The 21,764-nt window shown below is 38.6% G+C and overlaps 1 protein-coding gene across 2 annotated transcripts in view; it reads right to left on the bottom strand.

Moving 5' to 3' along the window:
- Window positions 1-18,473: 18,473 nt before the first annotated feature.
- Window positions 18,474-21,764, bottom strand: part of cxxc5a (CXXC finger protein 5a) — a 40,164-nt gene continuing 36,873 nt past the window's right edge. The window contains exon 3 of one of the 2 annotated variants that reach the window (XM_028466634.1): window positions 18,474-19,000. In XM_028466634.1, coding sequence (XP_028322435.1) covers window positions 18,956-19,000 — 45 coding nt within the window. In that variant the 3' untranslated portion in view covers window positions 18,474-18,955. The remainder of the gene's footprint in view (window positions 19,001-21,764) is intronic. The other variant, XM_028466633.1, reaches the window with a different exon arrangement.

Genomic DNA, 21,764 nt, shown 5'->3' with positions numbered 1-21,764 from the left:
TACCAAGCTTTTTCACATTTTATTATTTTGAAAAAAATTTAATCAAGGGGTTTATACTGACACAAAAAAAGCTCAAAATATTAAAACCTATATTTTCATTGATTAAGAAGTCTAACAAGGTAATCAATAGATAGGAAATATATTAGATAATATATGTTTATATAATTGTTTTTAGTGTATTTTACAGCTGATTATAGGACACGTTATCATAAGAGATGCTAACACAAGAGGAAAGTTTAACTTTTAAAAGGTTATTTATTTCAGGCTTATTCATTGTAATTAAACTTTAGTAATGGAGAACATAATTGCAATTGACTTTCTGAGGATAAAAAATAATTGTGATTTAATTGTAATTGAGAAAAAAAAATGCTGGTCATTGTAATTGCAATTGATTTGTAAATGAACATTGATAATAAAAAATGTAATTGACGTCAATCTTTAGCTTTCGACTGATATGAGGTGATTAATTGTATATTCTCTGGTGCAAGTAGCAGGTATCACCTACTAAATATGAAGTCATGCTTATATTTAATAATAATAATAATAATAATAATAATAATAATAATAACACACATATGTTTTACACTTGGACCAAACCAAGGTGTCTGCAGCGGCTGCTGAACATCAAGATCACCTCTACTGAGTGGTTTAATCAACGTAAGAGATGACCTGTTAATGTGCTGCAGAAATGATAATGCTGCTGCATTGTAAAGTGTGTGTGTGTGTGTGTGTGTGTGTGTGCTGCGTTGTGTTGATGTGTTATACAGGCTGTGTAGCTCAGGGGCAAATAGCATTGGTTGTAAGATTCAGGGCCAAGCTGGGAAAATAGCCTCAGCTCTTTCTGTGCTGTTTGCACTGCAGTGCTTTAGTAAACCTTCATTAATGGGGACCGGTCATGGATGGACGTCTCAATGAGTCGCCATCCAGGGGCGTCTCACCCACGGGGGATGATGTGACACCTGCACTTTCATAAAAACTCAAATTCACCCCCCTCACTTTTTACGGAGGGATTCATTGTTGAATACGTCCATGATTTATTGATCGATTGGTGATCAGGCCAATCACAGCCAGCCATTTGACAAAGCCGCCGTTACGAGAAGGTAAACAAAAAGTTAACAGTGAGCGATGAGTAAAAAAAAAAAAAATGAATAACAGGTGGCAAGAAAAGAGTGAAAAGTGACTAAAATGGGCCAAAAGCTGGAGTCAGATCAAGACTGGCAAAAAATAACTACAAAAGAGAGAAAACAGGTGGTTTGTAATGGCAAAATGTGGCAAACATAATGAAAAAGAGCAAAAAAATTACAACAAAAATATAGGGAAAATGTAGGGAAGAAAGGAAACAAGTGTATTTTATTGGGCAAAAGGAGCTTATAACTCGCAAAAAATGGTGAAAGAATCAAGAAAAATGTGATAGGTGTCAAAAAGAAGTTGCAAAAATGGATAAAGGGATATTTATTGGTAAGATAAAATTTGAAAGAACAAAAAAGTGTCGATTTTTTTGGAAAAAGGGTAAAAATGGAACAAAAGAAGTTGCAAAACGGCCAAAGAAAAGGGGGTTAAAAAGTAATAATAATAATGATTCTCAGCTTTATTTTTCCAGGTTTTTGTCAGCTGGGAAAAGTCTAGAGTTTTTGTTTCTCTCAGTTAGACACACAACAGTTTTTTTCCCTTATTATTGGTTGCTTCTGTATTTCTGTGTTGTCAGAGCTACACTAATTGTACCTATGGTGCAGGACTTACTCCCCATGACTACTTTTTATTTATTTTTTCCTGAGAAACTTCATGCATTGGATGAGATAAAAGCAGTGACATCAGGATTCTTAAGCCAAGCCTGCTGAGGTTCTCAGGGGACGAGACCGTGTTGGACAAGAATCAAATATTTATCGAATGGTTTGCAGTAAGAAAGACAACAGTGACTGAGAAACACAAACCATAGGGAATTTGTGCAAAAATCACACAAAAACTGTGCAAACTTCATTTAGAAAATGACTTGAAATACACAAAATCACAATAAAAATACACATAATGGCTCCAAAATAGTAAAAAATTGTAAAACTAAATACACAAATGGTCAACAAAGATACACAAAAATGACTCCAAAAACGCAACAAACAACACGAGACTTAAAAAAAACAAAAACAAAAAAAAACATACAAAAGACAACAAAATTGAAAAAAAAGAAGAATACAAAATGACTCCAAAAACACATAAAAAGACAACAAAAAAATACAGAAATTACTCCAAAACATAGTAAACAACAACAAAAACATACATTACAGAAAAATACACAAAAAGAAAACTAATGATTAAAAAATAAATAAATGGAAACACAAAACTAGACATAGATACAATAAATACAGAAACAACAACAACAAAAACATACAAAATGATTTGAAAAAATATTAAAAAATGACAACAGAAATACACAAAAAAATGATGTGATAATACACACAAGCTGTTTTTGTCCTGTATTAATGCTCAGATTGGTCGTTGTTCTAAATGCTGACATAAATATTGATTTTGTGACTCGTTTCTCTGTTGCTAAATAAATTTAGATTTTTATTGTTAGAGAAAAACAAAGAGTAAAACAAAACCTTTATGGGTAAACGTTAACATGCCAGTTTCTCGGAGTTCAATGTATTTAAAAGCACATTTTTAACCAATCAGACGTGCTTTTCTTTTGCTTTTAAACCCGTTTCAACATTCAGTGCTGAGAGGGAATTAGAGAGCTAAAAGGTGGAACAGAGGGAGGGTGGTGGTGTGATGGGGGGTGGCAGGGCGTGAGGCTGCGTCAAAGCTATGATTAGCGCCGACCAAGCTACGCTCTTATTGATTGGCACAGTGGAGACACTGGGCTGCCTTCCACATACGCTCTAATGAGAAGCCCTGACCTCCACTAGTCAGCAAGGTCACCAGAGCCTACTGTAATTGCACTTTCTCTAATGGCGGCCGTCACGCACGCACTCCAACCCCAGTAATGACAATTACCATAATGTCACCGGGCGCCACGGGGGCCTTCCAATCATCCCTCATTTTGGGAACGGCAACGCTCGTCAACGCCTGCAGAGACTCTGTGTGTTTGATTAGAACAAGGAACGCGTTCCTTAAACACATAAACACACGTGAACCTGCGCTTGGATTCCAGTTAATACATGTTATTACACATGTATATTTAAATATTACATCTGTCGCTTTTGATTTTTACAGCAACCAGGTCTTAGAGCAATAAATCTAAGATTGTTTGTTCAAAAATAAGATGTAAAAGGAAGAAATTGATGCTCGAAAGTTGGTTCCCTTGATAACATTTTGCAGAAAGGTTTTGCACATTGCATTAGGGGATATGGTGTCAAGACAACAACAAAAATACACAAAATGACTCCAAAAAACACACAATTGCAGAAAAATACACAAAATTACACAAATTGACACAAAAAGACAACAAAATGAGTCCAAATACACAAAAATGTCTCTAAAATAATAGAAAACAGCCAAAGAATACACAGAAGTTCAACAAAGATTCACAAAAATAACAGAATTTCTACTGTTTTATACTAAAGATTTCAGATTAGTTGTTTCCATGTCCTTGTCATTAAACAACAATAAAGAGTGGAATATCCACCTTTTTCCACTGTCCATGATGAATTCATTTCTAAAAGGTTTGAAATGTTTTATTTAGTTTAAAGATATTTATCAAGACTTTTTTTGGAAGATTAATGGTAATCATCTTCATCATGAACGTGCTCTAGGAATAAGTGTGAACTACTTGTGCTCTAACAGACGGTCCGTTTAATTTGACTTGTGAGCTCATGGGTCACCTGATAGAATGCATGACTGAGCATCCTGTAAGAATCCTGCATGAAGCTTTAGTTTCACATTCTCACAGACTTTGGACTTTGATACTTTCCCAGCTCCCCAAAAAAACGGAAAATCATTGATGCATAATCCCCCCCAAAAAAGAGAAAATGTAGAACATGAGAAATGTGTTTATAATTTACATTACGTATATGCAATGGTATATAAGACTTTATAAGACACAGAGGGAAGCTACAATGGCCTCATGTAAAGGATTTTCAATAATCACGAGTAGTGAAATAACCTAAAGTCGGGCTCCAAAATAAAAATTGTTTTACATCCAAAGAAAGAGTAACTTTAATACAATAAATTACAACAGAGATCAGATTTTTTTTCTTACATTCCCACATGCAGTTATGGGCCAATGAAAATAGTAAAAAAAATATAAAAAAGTATTTTTTCAGATTTCAAGAGACTATCACCCAAGAAACAATGCATATATGTGACTAATCATTATTGATGTGAACAGTCTATGTTCATAGCTCTAAGCTGATTAAATTACAGGGAGTTGAGGCATATGTCAAGTTGTTTACTGAAGGTCCAAACATGTTCCAGAGCCAAACCCTGACAAACCATTTTCCAGGTTTGAGGGGCTGTCATGTCCACTATATAGAATGTATAGCAGATATTTTTACATATTCTCAGAGAGTCGGTGGAGCTGTATTATTATACCAAATGTTGGTTTCCTATGTGATGTAGTTACTGAGATATTGGAAGCTGAAAATGTCTATATCTCAAATCAAACTCAAAATTTACAGTGTGTATTGAATTCGGTACAAATTTCAGATTTCTTTATGACCAAAGTGCGTTGACCATTTGTTGGAATTACATGGAATGACCCCATATTAACCAGCTCGATATATAGCAAACATCCAGATCCTTGCTCTAAAATTAATGAATCTTTCCCTTTGGACATGAAGTGACATTTGGCAAAAAAAACAACCACAAAACAAAAAACATGCACCAAATGTAAGATTTAGTGCAACATCCCTCCAGTTTCAGCAGGTTGGTGTGTTTAAGTGAGAGTCGAGGTCATAAAAAAAAAAAACAGGCTGTGAAAGAGAAAGAAAAAGTAAAAAAGAAGAGAGAAAATAGGGCCTGGGTAGGTGGTAGCTAAATCAGTGAGAGCACAAAGAGGCAGGCGTCTGAGAGGTATTGACCCTCCATTGATCAGCACAAGCAGCGTGGAGGTATTGACCAGATAGAGGAGAGACCCAGGGAGGCGGCACACACACACACACACACACACACACCGCTGAGAGGGAGAGAGAAAAACAACCACACACACACACACACACACACACACACACACTGCTTTGACCTTGTGGGTCGTCACTGTCCTACAACTCACAACAACCGCACAACCTCTCCCCTCTGTGTGTGTGTGTGTGTGTGTGTGCGTGTGTGCGTGTGTGCGTGTGTGTGTGTGTGTGCGTGTGTGTGTGAGACCCCTGCAGAGATCCGTGCAGAAAGCTTCACCTTATCTCACTGAGACCATTTCCTATCTTGTCTGTTATGGAGCTTCACAGAAATTACACACGACACATGCACACGCACTTGCATGCACCCCCTTATTAGCATATAATGCTAACTTGAAGTACTAGTGACATGTTTTGCGCGTACTCAAGCACTAATAAACATAAATTGAGTACATGCACTCATACATGTGTATTTGAGAACTAGCAGAGCTAAACTAACCCTAGTTTAACCCTACTACTATCCTCAAATATTACTAAGACATTTTACCCTAGGGGTCAATTTGACCCCAGCGATATTTGTCCACAGTGCAGAAAATACCTGTAACTAGAAAGTATCAACTCTGCAGGTGTGGGGATGTAAGGTCAAGTTGAACACAGCTAAAACAGCTTGGGGTCAAATTGACCCCAGAAGAACACCAGTGTGTGCAATATGCGTTCAGCAGATTAAAAACATATCATCATGATAATTCATAATTTTAAGCTTAATCTATTGTATTCATCAAATTAGGAAAAAGTCATGAAATATGAAAAAAGTCAACTATTATTTTTTTGAATGATAAATATTGACGAGGGTCAAATTGACCCCAAAGATTATAGGTGGGTTAAGGTCAAAAGGCTTTATGTATACATGTATATGAACTCTTGTAAAGGTAATTCTCAAAAATTATCAGTCAATTGTGATTTCATCGTTTTCAGCGCAATTTGTTTTTACTGTCAATCATATTGATTTTCTTTTAAATCTGCTTTAGCTCAATGATGGAGGTGTAGCAGCAAGTTTAATGAAAAAAAAAAAAAAAAGCTGCTGCTCACGACCAAACGTAGCTGTGAGTTTCACTGCATAGGCCATGGATGAGTTATGTCACCAGTTTTTTCAACATTTCTTAAAAACATTGGTGGGATGGTGGACACTGCAGAGCCGTAAAGGCTAATGGATCCAAACCAGCAAATGTATGGAGTGAAAAAAAAAACAAAAAAAAAACAGGAGCAGGGGAAGCAAAGTCATTAAAGTGAAACCAGGGGCCGCATGGGAGGCAGAATTTTAAATGACTCCCCTCGTAGCAAAGACTAGCCCCGACAGAAGGACTAAACCCGTCTCCCTCTCTATCCATCTCCCTCTCTCCCTCGCAGAGATGCAATTAATTCAGAAAGAGCGTGCCAAGTGTGCAGAGCTGGAGCTAGCAGGATGCGCCGCAGGGACGACACTTTCACATTCCCCAGAACAAATACACATTTTTGGGTTTTTTCGATCAAATCCACCTATGAGGAGAGATTTGTCCCACAAATATTCACAAATAATTCACAATGTTCACATGTGCTTCTCAGATTTTCACTTTTTTTTAAAAAAGATTGTCACATGTTTTTTTAGATTTTCATGTGTTTCTTAGGTTTTTACATGTATTTCTCAGATATTCACGTGTGTGTGTTTTTTTTTTTAATTTTACCATGTATTTTTTATATTTTCACATTTTTTTTTATATTTTCACATGTTTTTCTAGATTATCTTGTGTTTTTTTTTAAATGACATGTTCTTTTAGATTTTCATGTGCTTTTCAGATTTCCACGTGTCTTTTAGAATGTCATGTGTGTCCTTTCAGATTTTCATGTGCTTTTTTTAGATTTTAACATGTGTTTTTCAAAATTTCACGTGTGTTCTTTAGTTTACACAAAGAAATTTACACAAATTTTGAAGTGTGTGTGTGTGTGCGCGTGTGCGTGTGTGTGTGTGTGTGTGTGTGTGTTTATCATGAATGATCATGTGTACATCTTCAATTGTGGAAATTGCAGATATATTTGTGAATATTTTCCTCTCCCCATATCCATCTGTTGTTATTTCCAACCCTTCAGCAGCCCTCAGAAAGAGAAAAAACCTTCACCTACTACACCTTAGTGCAGGCGTAAAACCATTCAAACTTTTTACACCAAACACACTCACAAGTCATTAACCCCAGATTTTCAGCGACGCCAGAAACACTCAGACACATTTGTGTTTTTCAGACCCCTCCTCCCCCTTCCCTCCTCAACAGTTTCCCAGCTGTTGATATTTCTCAAGGCCACGATGGGTAGACTGCAGGTGGTGGAGCCAGCGGTTGGTTTGGTGGAGTGTGAGTCACGTCGTGGAACACAAAGCACATACACGCAAAGTGCAGGCGGGAGTGTAGCTCGGAGCCAGTGAGGCCATCGATATCAGGGAAATTGATCGTAATCAACCAAGTTACAGAGACTGAGCAGGGATTGGCTGCCGACCATCCTTCTCTCCCTTCTTCTTCCTTCCTTTATTTCTTTCTTTCTTTCTTTTCCCTGGTTGTCTTTCTCCATCTTTTAATGCAAACAAAACACCATTAAAAACTAGAAATATTCTGACACGTCAAAATAAACCAGTGTTATTTTGACGGCTAATTTTGATAGTCATTGTTTTTTGACTAAAATGAAACTAAGGTTTGTTTTCAAAATGGCACACTCTGTACTATACACTACAAACTCAATGAGTATATACTACTATGATTTCTAGTTAAAAGAATACTTACAAGTTTCCCAAGATGCATTTGGAACCTACAAGGACAAAAACCTGAATCATTTTATGAAATATCATCAGGTGAAAATCCTTATACGTCATTGACACCAAAGTTAGATTTGATGTGATCAATATGTTTAAATAAGCCTTCTTACGTCCTCAAATACAATCAGCTCGCTTCCTATTGGACCACTGACCAATATGTCCCGCCTTCCACGCAACAAAAGTGGATTTGATTGGAAACCTTCAAAAAAAGAAACTTAAATCTGATTGGATTTGATTTCATGTGAATATTATAGTTTATATTGTTTTCATTAGTGAATGAAAATATAAATATGTTTTGATAATGATTCAGTTCAACGACAAAACACTGTTGTCAACAAACCTAAAAACTAAATATTTCCATTTTCTCTCCCAGCTAAAGCTCTGGGGCTATTTCTCATTTTAAGGCAGTATGATACCTGGTCATGCTGCTGCAATCTTAAAACGCTGCCCCAATTATAACATAACACCTAGCCGCATGGTTTCCATGGCTGCACAAAGCATTTTCCCACAGGACGCAGCGTGGAGAAACGAGTGTCTTATCAACCATCACCCTGGTAATAACACTCCCCCGAGCCTCGGCCGCCTGTGTCAGACTTTAACGAGAAGCCAGGATGAAATCTCCCTCCCTGTCCAGCCACAGCCATTGATTTGGACTTAATCTGTTCCTACGTGTACACGTGAGAGGGTTTACGCATGTGTGTGTGTGTGTGTGTGTGTGTGTGTGTGTGTGTGTGTGTGTGTGTGTGTGTGTGTGTGTGCAAGTAAGAAAGAAGGAAAGAAAAAACACTTTTTTTTCTGCTAAAATACAAACTAGGTGTGTTTCAATCACAGTCCAGAGCTTTCCAGGTGCACTGTGAACTCAAACGCTCTAGGCTTGGACCAAACACAGGAAGTGTCAAAGATGACATAGACTGCACGGCATTGTGGGTGGGCAGCAGAACTGATGCTGCGTTCACACCGGACGCGTCACGAAATGTCCGTACGTCCAGATTACATACAAAGTCAATGGATAGATGCGTCCCAGATGCAAAATCTTTCCCGCGCGGCAGTGCAGTCCAATCCACACGTCAAGTGTGTTGGCCGTGCGAGCGTGCACCCAATTTTACGCATATCCACACATTCGCAAGAGTGGAACTCCTGCGACTGTTTCGCATGATGAAAGCCAATCAAAGTCTTTGTTGACGATGACGTTAGGCTGACAACACTGCGGACCCTGCGGTACGTTTCTTGCGATAGATGCATCCAATGCCACGGAACACGCATTCGGTGTGTACACAGCGTGACTACAAAGAAAACACCAAAACAAACTTGTTGCGGCTCCATTGTTGAAAGTTGTCAAAGAACAGACGGAGATTCAGGCACAATTGTCTCCATGCTCTTGCGTGCTCGCTTGGACATGAGATGAGTCTCTTTCAGTCATTTCTGTTTGTCGGCTCAGAGAAGTCTTACTCCAGTAGTGCCACCCTCAAGCGACTATCTCATGGAAATGCACCAGAGGCTGTTTGGAGTGGATCAAAATGTGAGTTCCGAACACAAATCGAGGAGAATTATAAGCTATTCTTTGCTCATTCGGCCCAAGCAGCCTATTAGACTCAGAGATGCTTGAGGGTACGGTGTACATTTCAGGACATCTTCAGGTCTCAGAGTGAGGTATCCGGAAAACCTTTATTAGTCATTTTCAGACCAAACTGACTAATGACTCAGCAAAACCTCCATCAGATGAAAAGGCATCACGTCAAACCAAACGCCATCAAATGACAGCCTCAGGCTTCAAAATATAAGTCAGCAGACTCAACGGCCTCAGTCCATAAAACACGACATGGTGTTTTATTTTGAAGGAACCGGAAGAACACATAAAGAAGTAAGTTGAAAAAGCAAAAAAAAAAAAAAATCAATGTATTGTTTGATTAATAAATACATAGTTAAACAACGTCGTGTATTTTCAGTTTCTTCAAAATATGTCATGTTGTGTTTTACGTCCTGAGGTTGAGTCTGACGACTTTTATTTTGAAGCCTGATGCCATGTCACTTGAAAGCCTTTGGTTTGACAAGTCACGCCTTTTTATCTGACGGAGGTTTTGCTGAGTCATGAATCCATTTGGTCTGATAAATGACAGCGGTTTTCCTGATACCTGATGCCTCACTCTGAAGATGTCATAAAATGTACACTGTGGTCACGAGGGTCATTAGTAATATTAGTATGTTGTAAACTTAGCCACAAAACTTCTCTTAGTTGTGTTTCATTATTTAGTGTTCTCAACAATGATTGGACTGCTATCTCCCTGTTTGAAGAAGGTGGCGGCTGAGCTGAGAAGGAAGGGGGCCAGCCTGAGCCAGGGCGTTACGACGGATGGGGGGAAGGGCGAGTTTGCTGGCTGCAACGGTGAGCAGATCAGTGCGGCTCAGTGTCTGTGAGGGGGCGATAAGATTCCTGGATTTTCCCAGTGTGACAGCCCTGCTCACCAGCCGTATAACCCTACCCTCTGCACGGAGACAACAACAACCACCACATGACCCTCCCGCCCTTCCCCAACCCCTGGGTTGCTACGCCTCAGCAGGCCGGGAGCCACAATGGCCACGTTTACATGAGAGCTTCAATTCCCCTTTAATTCAGAATGAAAAATTAAATCCTCTATAACTGGCCTTGTAAACCCCAATTTCTGAATGAAATTGGCTATTCCAAATTAAACTTAAATCCAAATTAAGTTTATTCTGATTTTAATTCTGAATGGAATTATTCCTCCATCTTCTGCGCATACTCGTCCTGTCACAATGATGCGCTGGTGACAACATAATCCAAGGTGGCCACCCTTGAGCAAGTGTTGGACTCTATTTATTTAATAAGCGCCTTAGAATAAATGGATAAGATGAAAAGAGTGGAAGGAAGAATAAACATGTGGACACACAGACTTATTACCAGAGGTGTGAAGAGTACTGATATATCTTAGATATCTGATAGTAGAAGTACTGCTACTTGATTGAAAATGTACTCAAGCACAAGTACAGGTAAGTTATACATAAAACACTCAAGTACAAGTAAAAAGTAGCTCAATTAAATTGTACTCAAAGTAAAAGTTAGTAGTTACTTTCACCATTTTAAAACAAAAAAAAGCAACTCAATTACTGTAACGTGAGTACTTGTAATCGATTACTTTCACCTCTGATGTGCTGCATGGTTTTCTGTACGTGCTTGTGATCAGCGTTGGAGAGTGGAGTTATATTCCCTGTCCCTCTTTACCCTTAGTGACAGTGCTGGGCTAGTGCCATCGCCATGGCGATGCGGGTGTATGTGTGTGTGTGTGTGTGTGTGTGTGTGTGTGTGTGTGTGTGTGTGTGTGTGTGTGTGTGTGTGTGTGTGTGTGTGTGTGTGTGTGTGTGTGTGTGTGTGTGTGTGTGTGTGTGTGTCTGGGGGTGGCGGCTGAGGCCTTTCATTATTAATGTGCACCGCGGCGTCCTTACCTCCTCTGAGCCCGCACAGCTCACTGCCTGACCTGCCATCCGAAGGAAAGGCAGTAGGGAGGGGAGGGTAGGGGAGTACGGGGGGGCGAGAATGCAGAGATAAAGGAGAAGTAAGCCAGAGAGAAAAGAACCAGAATTAGAAGCATGCGCGTTAATGTGGAAATTAATTTGCACACTTTTTTCCGACGCATGCTTCCAGATAAAGATCTTTTAACTGATAGTGTTGGAGGTTTGAGGCCTGGGTGTGGCTGCAGGTGATTGACCACGGTTACATGGTGTTTTTTTTTAGTCGGAATTAATTATTCCAAATTGAACTATTTGGAATTAAGGTGTTCTGCTTTGTGTTTACATGGAAATATTAATTCTGAATTGAGGTTTACACTTTATTCTATTCCACACGTCATTGGTAAAGCTGTATGTCCTGCAGAGTGCCTCATGTCCCCCAATGAAGCCTGTACATTTTTAAGTACTGATGTACTGTAATTGAGTAGCTTTAATGGGTACTTGTACTTATTTGAGTATATTTCAAAATCAGTAATTTTACTTGTACTTAAGTACGTTTTAACAGAAGTAAAGTAATTTAACCATTACTAAGTAGATTATTATTTTTTGTGTCAAAATGATCAACAGACATTGACATTGAGAAACAACAAAAAATGAAATGACCAGACAACAATCAAATGCATCACATCATAGCTGACCAATCAGAATAAACGTAATGCACAGTGCCAAAGCAGCATTGAATGGCTGTTATATTTCTAGCCTATAGGAATCTCCCAGTCACGTGACCCCTAGCCGGGTGTCAGCCAGGTGCCGTCACCACGCTGCTTATTGTGGCAGATTTTGCTTTCATTTGTTGCGCCCTCGGCCTGGGTGTGTCAGCGGGTTACACATTACTTTTATCGGAACATGTGTATGTGTGTGTGTGCGTGCTTGTGGACATGAAGGGAGGGGGGCAACAGCCAATCTTCCTGTAGAACATGTCCGTCTCTCCCAGCCATCAACGGACCGTGCCGTTGTAGCGGGGAGACTGGGGCACGGAGGGCTCCCGAGTGCACGTATGAAAGCAGAACAGTTGTAGCAGAGGGACGATAACATCCAACTGCTTCATCGGAGGAGAGGACTGCAATCAGGCCATCCTGCTCTTCTTCCAGCCTGTGTGCGCTGATCGGCTATGCCGGCTTGGTGCAGCTGCAGCCCAAGGCTTTCCGGTCCAGCCGGACAAACTGTGTTGAGGGGCAGGCCGAGGAGCGGACAGTCTCTACCTTCTGATCTGCGGGCCCTGAGGAGCACTTTGTGGGAATGCCTTTCATTGCACGGGTGGAGATGGGGCCAGAGAATCCCAAGGAAGACAGAAGCGGAGGGCTCCGTCGTCACATCGTTGCTGCATGGAGGCCAGCGCGGAGCCAAAGATCCCCTCCGGGACTATGGGCATGTCCAGGATGTAGCTTCTTTCTCCGTCGGAAAGATTAGCAAAGTGGAGCCACCGTGCCCGTTCCCGGCATTATAGGAATATTTTGCGATGAGCTGTTGTATCACAGGCAGTTTAGCATTTTCTAGACCATCAAAATGGCTGCTCCAGTTGGAGTGATGTCACACGGGACATCCCTATACTACTACTTCTGTGGACCAAAGTGAACCATGGACAGTAGGATACAGTCCAGAGAAAACACCACAAGAGAGAATTCATTCAAAAACGAGACGAAATATTTTTTGGGTGAATTATTACACGGAAGTCAAGGAGACATCAAAAGAAACATCAAAGGAAACATCAAAGCGATCAGCAGAGGCCTCTGGCCAAGACTGGCAGTTGTCAGGAGATCAAAATGGATTTACTGTGGAGAAGTTGTCTGAATAAAAGAAAACCTTTACATAGCATTCACTGCTAATGTTTAGCAAAAAAATGTATAGACCCCCTCCCAGGACTACATCACAGTGTTAGACACGAGAACTTTGTTGAGAATTTGTTGCGTTGTTAAAACGAGACGAATAGTTATGTTTCCTAATTTACACAGTTTTATACAGTTTACACAAAAGCAGACGTAAAATTACTTTATTCCAGGCAACCAGACTCCATTAGAGAAACGTTCATTTTGCCTCGTCAACTACTGCCTCATCAAACTTCGTGAGCTAAATTAATTCTCCAATTAATGCCAAGTTAATTTCCTCTTCCTTTTTAAGTTTATACATGAGATGTTTACTGTTTGCAAAGGGACCGTGGCAAGATTTATTGCCAAAAATAAATGTTGGGGTGAAAGTAACAAGAAAGTTTCACTTTGAGTACTAATTCATTGTGCTACTTTTTTCTTGTACTTGAGTATTTTATGTATGACTTACAGTGTCGCGAAAAAGTGTTTGCCCCTTTTCCTGATTGTTTAATTTTTTGCATGTTTTCCACACTTAAATGTTTCAGATCATCAAACAAATTTAAACATTAGTCAAAGATAACACAAGTAAACACAAAATACAGTTTTTAAATGAAGGGTTTTATTGAAGAGGAAGAAAAAAAATCCAAAGCTACATGGCCCTGTGTGAAAAAGTGTTTGCCCCCCAGCTCCTGTTGAAACATATCTATGGTTGATCACACCTGAGTTCAATTTCTGTAGCCACACCCAGGCCTGATTACTGCACACCTGGAATCTAGAAATCACTTAAATAGGACCTACCTGACAAAGTGAAGTCGACCAAAAGATCCTTAAAAGCTATAAACATCATGCTGAGATCCAAAGACATTCAGGAACAAATTAGAAAAAAGTAATCTATCAGTCTGGAAAAGGTTATAAAGCCATTTCTAAAGCTTTGAGACTCCAACGAACCACAGTGAGAGCCATTATCCACAAATGGCGAAAACACAAAACAGTGGTGAACTTTCTCAGGAGTGGCCGGCCGACCAAAAATACCCCAAGAGTGCAGCGACGACTCATCTAAGAGGTGACAAAAGACCCCACAACAACATCTAAAGAACTGCAGGCATCACTTGCCTCGGTTAAGGTCAGTGTTCATGACTCCACCATGAGAAAGAGACTGGGAAAAAATAGCCTGTATGGCAGAGTTCCAAGACAAAATCCGCTGCTGATATCCGGAGTTTCTGAGAAATCTATTTTTATGTATGATTCTTTTGAAATACGAAAAAATACCTAACAAGTCTTTTATTATGGTCTACTGCTGGTGGTCATTCATATACATTAATGTCTATAAGTCCCTCCTTCGTCCTATAGACCCCTATACAAATGGAAATGATTGCCGAGTGCACCCAGCCAATAGGCTTCAACTTCCTGTTTTTGAGACTGTCAATCAAAGTGAACGCAGAACTGTGCACGTAAACAAGGCCGTACGTCACAACAGCAGACAGGTAAATACTGTATGATTTTGGCTCTTACCTGACCCATAGACCTATATCAATGTGACCTTGTTATGTTCCACAATGCGTGTGCAGAAAAGTAGAGGCGTGGCTTGTGGTAGATTGGGAGAGGCAGAGGAGGAAATGGAGCTGTTTAGGGCAGGACAACGAGACGTTTCTCAGAAACTACGGATATCAGCTTCAAGGCTCGTCTCATTTTTGCCAGAAAACATCTTGATGATCCCCAAGACTTTTGGGAAAATATTCTGTGGACTGACAAGACAAAAGTTGAATTTTTTGGAAGGTCTGTGTCCCATTACATCTGGAGTAAAAGTAACACCACATTTCAGAAAAAGAACATCATACCAACAGTAAAACATGGTGGTGGCAGTGTGATGGTCTGGGTCTGTTTTGCTGCGTCAGGACCTAGAAGACTTGCTGTGATTAATGGAAACATGAATTCTGCTGTCGACCAAAAAAATCCTGAAGAAGAATGAACGGCCATCTGTTCGTGACCTCAAGCTGAAGCGAACTTGGGTTCTACAGTAGGACAATGATCCAAAACACACCAGCAAGTCCACCTTTGAATGGCTGAAGAAAAACAAAATGAAGACTTTGGAGTGGCCTAGTCAAAGTCCTGACCTCAACCCTATTGAGATGCTGTAACGTGACCTTATAAAAGCGATTCATGCTTGAAAACCCTCCAACGTGGCTGAATTACAACAACTCTGCGAAAATGAGTGGGTCAAAATTCCTCCACAGAGTTGTAAAAGACTCATTGCAAGTTATCGCAAATGCTTGATTGCAGTAGTTGCTGCTAAGTGTGGACAACCAGTTATAAGGTTTAGGGGGCAAACACTTTTTCACACAGGGCCATGTAGCTTTGAATTTTTTATTATTAAAACCCTTCATTTAAAAACTGCACTTTGTGTTTACTTGTGTTATCTTTGACTAATGATTAAATTTGTTTGATTTGAAACATTTAAGTGTGGAAAACATGCAAAAAAGTAAAAGATCAGGAAAGGGGGCAAACACTTTTTCACGCCACTGTACTTGTACTTGTGAGTACAATTTCAATCAAGTAACAGTACTTCTACTTGAGTAAGATATACAGTATCTGTGCTTTTTACACCTCTGCAGCACACGCACAGGCTTAAAAAACGCCGTTCCCACCTGGATATCATAGAGAAGTGTAGAAAATATACATATATATCTAAATTACTGAGAATAACTACTTAACAGGGAATAGAGATTCACTCCAGTACCGTCCCAGAACCTGAGACATTAGTCAGTAATTGTACTCGGCCCCAGGGAGACGGACCACATTTCAGAGAGGTCTTTAAATTTGCACCGTTATCACTTACCCACTCCTCCGTCCAAACGTCGACCATTCCTTTATTGCACATTACACATTCATAGAGACGACTTAAGATGGTCTTTATTGAACTTTGGACCCAAACTTTCCATCAGTAACCGCCGGCCATCAACTTCCTGTTTTTATGTCCTCAGTTCCTGACTCAAAGCACCATATCTGATGACTAAGTTTGTGACTCAGCAGACAACATTCTCCAATCTTCTGTTGTTCCATGGGGGTGCTAGGGGTTTAATTTGCTTGAAAAAAAGATTTAAAAGGTTGAAAATGCCGCTTGAAAGCTTGTTTTAATCTCCACTGTAAACACCCTGTTTGACATTGTTGGAAAAGTTTCATGCAATGCATTGTGGGGTGTGGAGTTCCGTAGATGGATGGCATAGAAGCGTTTTTCTTCTTCATTCTTTCTGGTGTTTTTTTTCCCTGACAAGGAGGACAGTAATTGGCTTGAAGCCATTTTTGTTCTAGTTTGTTCCCAGTATTCCTCATGATTTCACCTCACTCCTGGATTCGGAAGTTTTTGTGTAAACCACAAAAAATAAACCATTGTCTTGTTACAACTTTCAGTGAAAACACCAGAAATGTGTCTTGTGGCAAACAAGATTAAATCACAGTAGGAATGAAGTAAAAACACTTCTATGCATCCGTCTACACAGGACTCCACCTCCCATAATGCAATTCGCCAAACTTTCCTAAAGTTCAACTCACATGATCGTTTGTCAGCAAACCCAATGTTTGTGATGGAGTCAAAAATGAACTGTTAATTTTGTCGACTAAAGATTTTTGTCACAGTTTTCGTCTACTACATTTTTGAAGTGACAATAACAGGACTATGACCAATTAAGTTAAACATAAAAACATAAAAATATATATATATATATTTTATTTATCAATCAATATTAAAGTTTTGGACCATTTTTATTTTTGATGTATTTATATTTTTGTGTCTTTTGCATTTTTTATATGTATTTATTTGTATCTAATTTTCAATTTTCACATTTACTTATTTATTCATTTAATTAAATTTTTGGCAGGTTTGGTCCTCGATGTACTTTGTCTTTATCCAATAAAAAAAAAAATAAAAAATGAAGAAGAATTGATTGTAGCATTTCTGCACACAATTGGTAAAATTGTGTGCAGAAATGCTGAATTTTTTGGCAATTTAGCATGAAAAGGCTGCATCTTTCTATCTGATTTAAAAAAATTGATCAAAATATGTTGCTTTGGAGAGAAAAACAGAACATATGTTCTGAATCTGTTGTAAATGGAAGCTTCAGGTTTATGCGGGTGCTGGATGTGAAAACCCAGTCACTTTTTCATAGCTGACATATTTTGAAATTCATGTAAAACAGCATGTTCTATATCATTGTTAAACATGTGTACACATGAAAAATAAATGTAAATGTGAAATCTAAATCTAAATCTAAATGTTAAATCTAAATGTGAATGTTAAATCTAAATGTAAATGTTAAATGTAAATGATAAATGTAAATCTAAATGTAAAATCTAAATGTTAATGTCAAATCTAAATGTAAATGTTCAATCTAAATCTAAATGTTAAATCTAAATGTGAATGTTAAATCTAAATCTAAATGTTAAATGTAAATGTTAAATGTTAAATGTAAATGGTAAATGTTAAATGTAAATGTTAAATGTAAATGTTCAAATCTAAATCTAAATGTAAAATCTAAATGTTAATGTTAAATCTAAATCTAAATGTTAAAAATTATGCAAAGCGCCTGTCAATCACGAGGCCCCGCCCACACTACTGACTGCAGCTTAGTTTTCCTTAAACACAGTCAAACAGACGAGCAGACGAACATAAGGTTTGTACATTTTAACACAAATACATGCATTCCTTTTTATTCACAAAACCAGTCCAATTATCTAAACAAATACAAAGGTTGGTTATTTTTGAAGGCTGTAGCTAACCAGCGTCGTAACAAAAAAAATCATAAAATATAACAAATAAACATGTTTTTTTTCTTCTTAAATGCAATGTTGTCTCAGTGCGTTTAGTAGACTCTTTAGTGCTTTTTGCCCTGAGCAGTGTTGGCACATGCTCAGTCAGGCCACAGTAACAAAAAGGGCTGCCAGTTCGACCAAAAAGGAAAAAGTTTGGACTTGCAGAAGAGGGCTGATTGAAAAGATTGCAGCTGTGACGGCTCTGTTGAACCCGGTCTCCGGAAAACTGCTCAAAAACGTGGCTTTCTTTTTTTCTTTTTTTTTCCTTTCTTTTTCTATTCCATCTTAATCTTAAATTGGCAACATCTTGTAAGATTTCAGACATCGCCCTTGAACAGATCTGCGTAGGAACCAGACTCGGAAAAGAAGAAGGCGGCGATGGTTTCAGTAGAACATAACGGTGAAGAATTTACATTTACGTTTTTGCCATTAGCCACTAAGTTTTTTTTTAAAATATAGCTGTAAAAATTGTACATTCTCTACACGAGTACTGTATCTTTCCAACACATGAACAACATTAACACCAAACACAGAAATTAGTTGATTGTCCGTCAAGTCCGTCATTTCTGTTTCTGGCAAAGAACAGGCCATTGTGGAAGCAACAGATGAAGAAAGAAAGAAAGAAAAACCTGCTGGGACAAAAAGGTACCAAAATGGAAACATAGAAAAGGGAATGAAAAGTCGCCACAGATGCTTTTCTTTGCGCTTCATTTTTGGTTCAAGAAATAAGTACGGTAGGTGCATCCATTATCAGATTGAATTTGTTTTTTTCCACCCTTTTATTTTATTTTGTTGTTTCTTCGTTGTTTTAATTGGTTGCAACTTTGTTTGTTTGTTTGTTTGTCAGCCAGTGTCTGTTCCGGAGACGATCCAGCAGGATGTGGCATTGCACTTGATGGCAGAGCTTTGGGTCGGGATGTGGAGGAAGAAGAATCCTACTGGAACCACCGGAACGCCGCTCCTGTGGGAAGCATCACCTTCTTGGAAAAAACAGAAGACAAGCGGGAAGAGAGAGAGAGAGAGAGAGAGAGAGAGAGAGAGAGGATAAAAGAGGGTGAGGACGGGGAGAAGAAGAGAAGGTGGATTTGTTAATAAAAAGTAGCCACATATTATATATATTCTAAGTATTATTGTTGAGGCAGATTCATGTTTGATACGTCATTGTTAACTTTTGCACTTATGTTTTTCATTATTTCATAATTATTAAATTTTTTAAATATATATATATTTTTAAAGACAATACGATAATCGTACGGTGAAATATTGCGACACATCAAATCATTTTTTTTACATCCTTAATAAATATGAAATTAATAACAATAGTTTACATCATTCATATTAAGCCTTTTTGGAACGCTTTCAGGAAGTTAGCCTGTAATGACTTGTAATAAAAAGTGACGGAAATGGGAAAACTCTGAAATGGAATTGTGTAAAATTTGCTTGTAATGGCTAGAACTGAACACAACCACATAATTATGCAATTTGTTGCAAAAATGTGAGAATAATTTCCAAACTGTTCACAGTACTGTGTACCCTTCCAGATATTTACCCTGAAGCCATGTACCCCCAAATCCTGCACACTTAAAAACAGGGCCGGCTTTAAAAATTTTAAATATCAATACAAAACAATGAAATTCTGCGACACAACAAACCATTAAAAAAAAAATACAACCAATTTTAACATTTTTAATAATGCACTATAATACAACACCTACAGGTATAGTGCAAATGTCTCGAGGGAACTGTTTGGTTTTACTAGTCAGTAACACAAATCTTAAAACCAATGACCACAATGTGCAAACAACACAATAGAATTATATAAAATAGAACAAGAATTAAAATAATATAAATATGGGCAGAAGATTAGCAGGTATAGTTACATTACATCAATATTCAATAAAAAGAAAACATGCAGTGATTGTAAAGGGTGTGTGTGCAATTTGGCACCCCTCCAGCAGATGGCGACCTGGGTGGCCGCCGGTGTTGCCTATTGTTAAGGCCGGCCCTGCTTAAAAAACATCATAATGTAATATCATATACAATGTAGCCACACAGTGAAATTTGTCCCTGAATTTTACCTATCCTGTTGAAGATTAATGTATGATAAAAAAAATAATATTAATAATCTGTCAGCAATTATCAGATTTATTTATTTAATTAGCCAACTGACATTTTCAGTGAGAAACAATCTCTTATTTTCTAAAAAACAATCCAAACATTAGTTGATTGAACATATAGCAGTAATACAACATATTCATCAATCTGAAACTGTGAAATACAAAGCGCTAAAATATTAATAAGAACGCAGAGGATGAACAGAACTATGTAATGTTTGGCTAATTTGAGAGAGTCTTAAATCATTCTTCACACAAAGTCTTGTTCTATAATATTTAGTTTTCATGTTTGTCAAAGCTGAAAATCCACTTTCACACAAATATGTGTTGGCAAAGGGCATCAAGCATCTTTGGCTAACGCAAAGCAAATGAAGCTCCAGCCACATTTTCACTTTATGGGATTGAGATTGTTTCTCTCTCACCACTAGAGGGCAGTCTTACAGAGGCCAATGTGTAATATGTGGCAATGCATGGAGGCTCCTGACTGTTACTCTCTCTATTTATATTTTAGTTATGATGTCACGCTGTTTAAATGTTTTTTCTTCTCATGTACTGTACACCCATGACAAGCTGCGTACCCCACTTTGGGAACCTAGGACGTAGATGAAGCGATGAAGTGAGCAAAAAGCACGAATATATTTCAAGCAACTCATCACGGGCGACTTAAAGCTGATACCCAGAGTTTCTGAGAAATCTATTTTTATGTATCATTCTTTTGAAATGCAAAAAAATACCTAACTAGTCTTTTACTCTGGTCTACTGCCAGTGGTCATTTATATACGTCAATGTATATAAGTCCCTCCTTCATCCTATAGACCCCTATACAAATGAAAACGAGCACCGTGATCGCCCAGCCAATAGGCTTCGACTTCCTGTTTTTGAGACTGTCAATCAAAGTCAACGCAGAACTGTGCACGTAAACAAAGCCGTACGTCACAACAGCAAACAGGTAAATATGATTTTGGCTCTAACCTGACCCATAGACCTATATCAATGTGACCCGATGCAACTTTGTTATGTTCTGCGACGCGTGTGCAGAAAAGTAGAGGCGTGGCTTCTGGTAGATTGGCAGAGGCAGTGGGAGGAAGTGAGGCTGTTTAGGGCAGAAACTCCAGATATCAGCTTTAAGCAACTATAGTCGCTGAAGTCGCATTCGGTGTGAACGCACCTTTAGCCAGTAATGACATCTAATAAATAGGAAAAGACAATGAAATGGAAACTAAATGGAAGTGTCGGAAATGTGTAAACTCTGAAAAGGAACTGAATTTTAAAAATCACATGTTCTACGTGTGTAATTCCTAGAACTTACTGAACAACGCAACATAACAGCATAACAGTATATTCAATTCAACAGTTTTATGTTACAGTGGATCATAACAGACACTCTCACTCTCCATTAGTGAATTATTGAAAAGAATAATATGTAAATGATCATTTGATCATATGAATTGACAGAATATAGTTCGGCACTATAAGCTTTGTTCCCAGAGGTCTCTCGGCGGAGCTGCCACGGAAACAGGCTTCACACAAAAAACCCAATATGCCACATTTATTATTTAGCCGCCGCACGCAGCGCTCTCCCACACCATCACCCATGATGATGATGCTGCTTTCCGTCCCCCCCCAGCCC

Source organism: Gouania willdenowi, chromosome 14 (genome assembly GCF_900634775.1).
Source record: "Gouania willdenowi chromosome 14, fGouWil2.1, whole genome shotgun sequence".
In the NCBI taxonomy this organism is placed as follows: domain Eukaryota; kingdom Metazoa; phylum Chordata; class Actinopteri; order Blenniiformes; family Gobiesocidae; genus Gouania; species Gouania willdenowi.
Note: the sequence above shows the minus strand (reverse complement) of the source record. Positions and strands in the feature narration are given on the sequence as shown.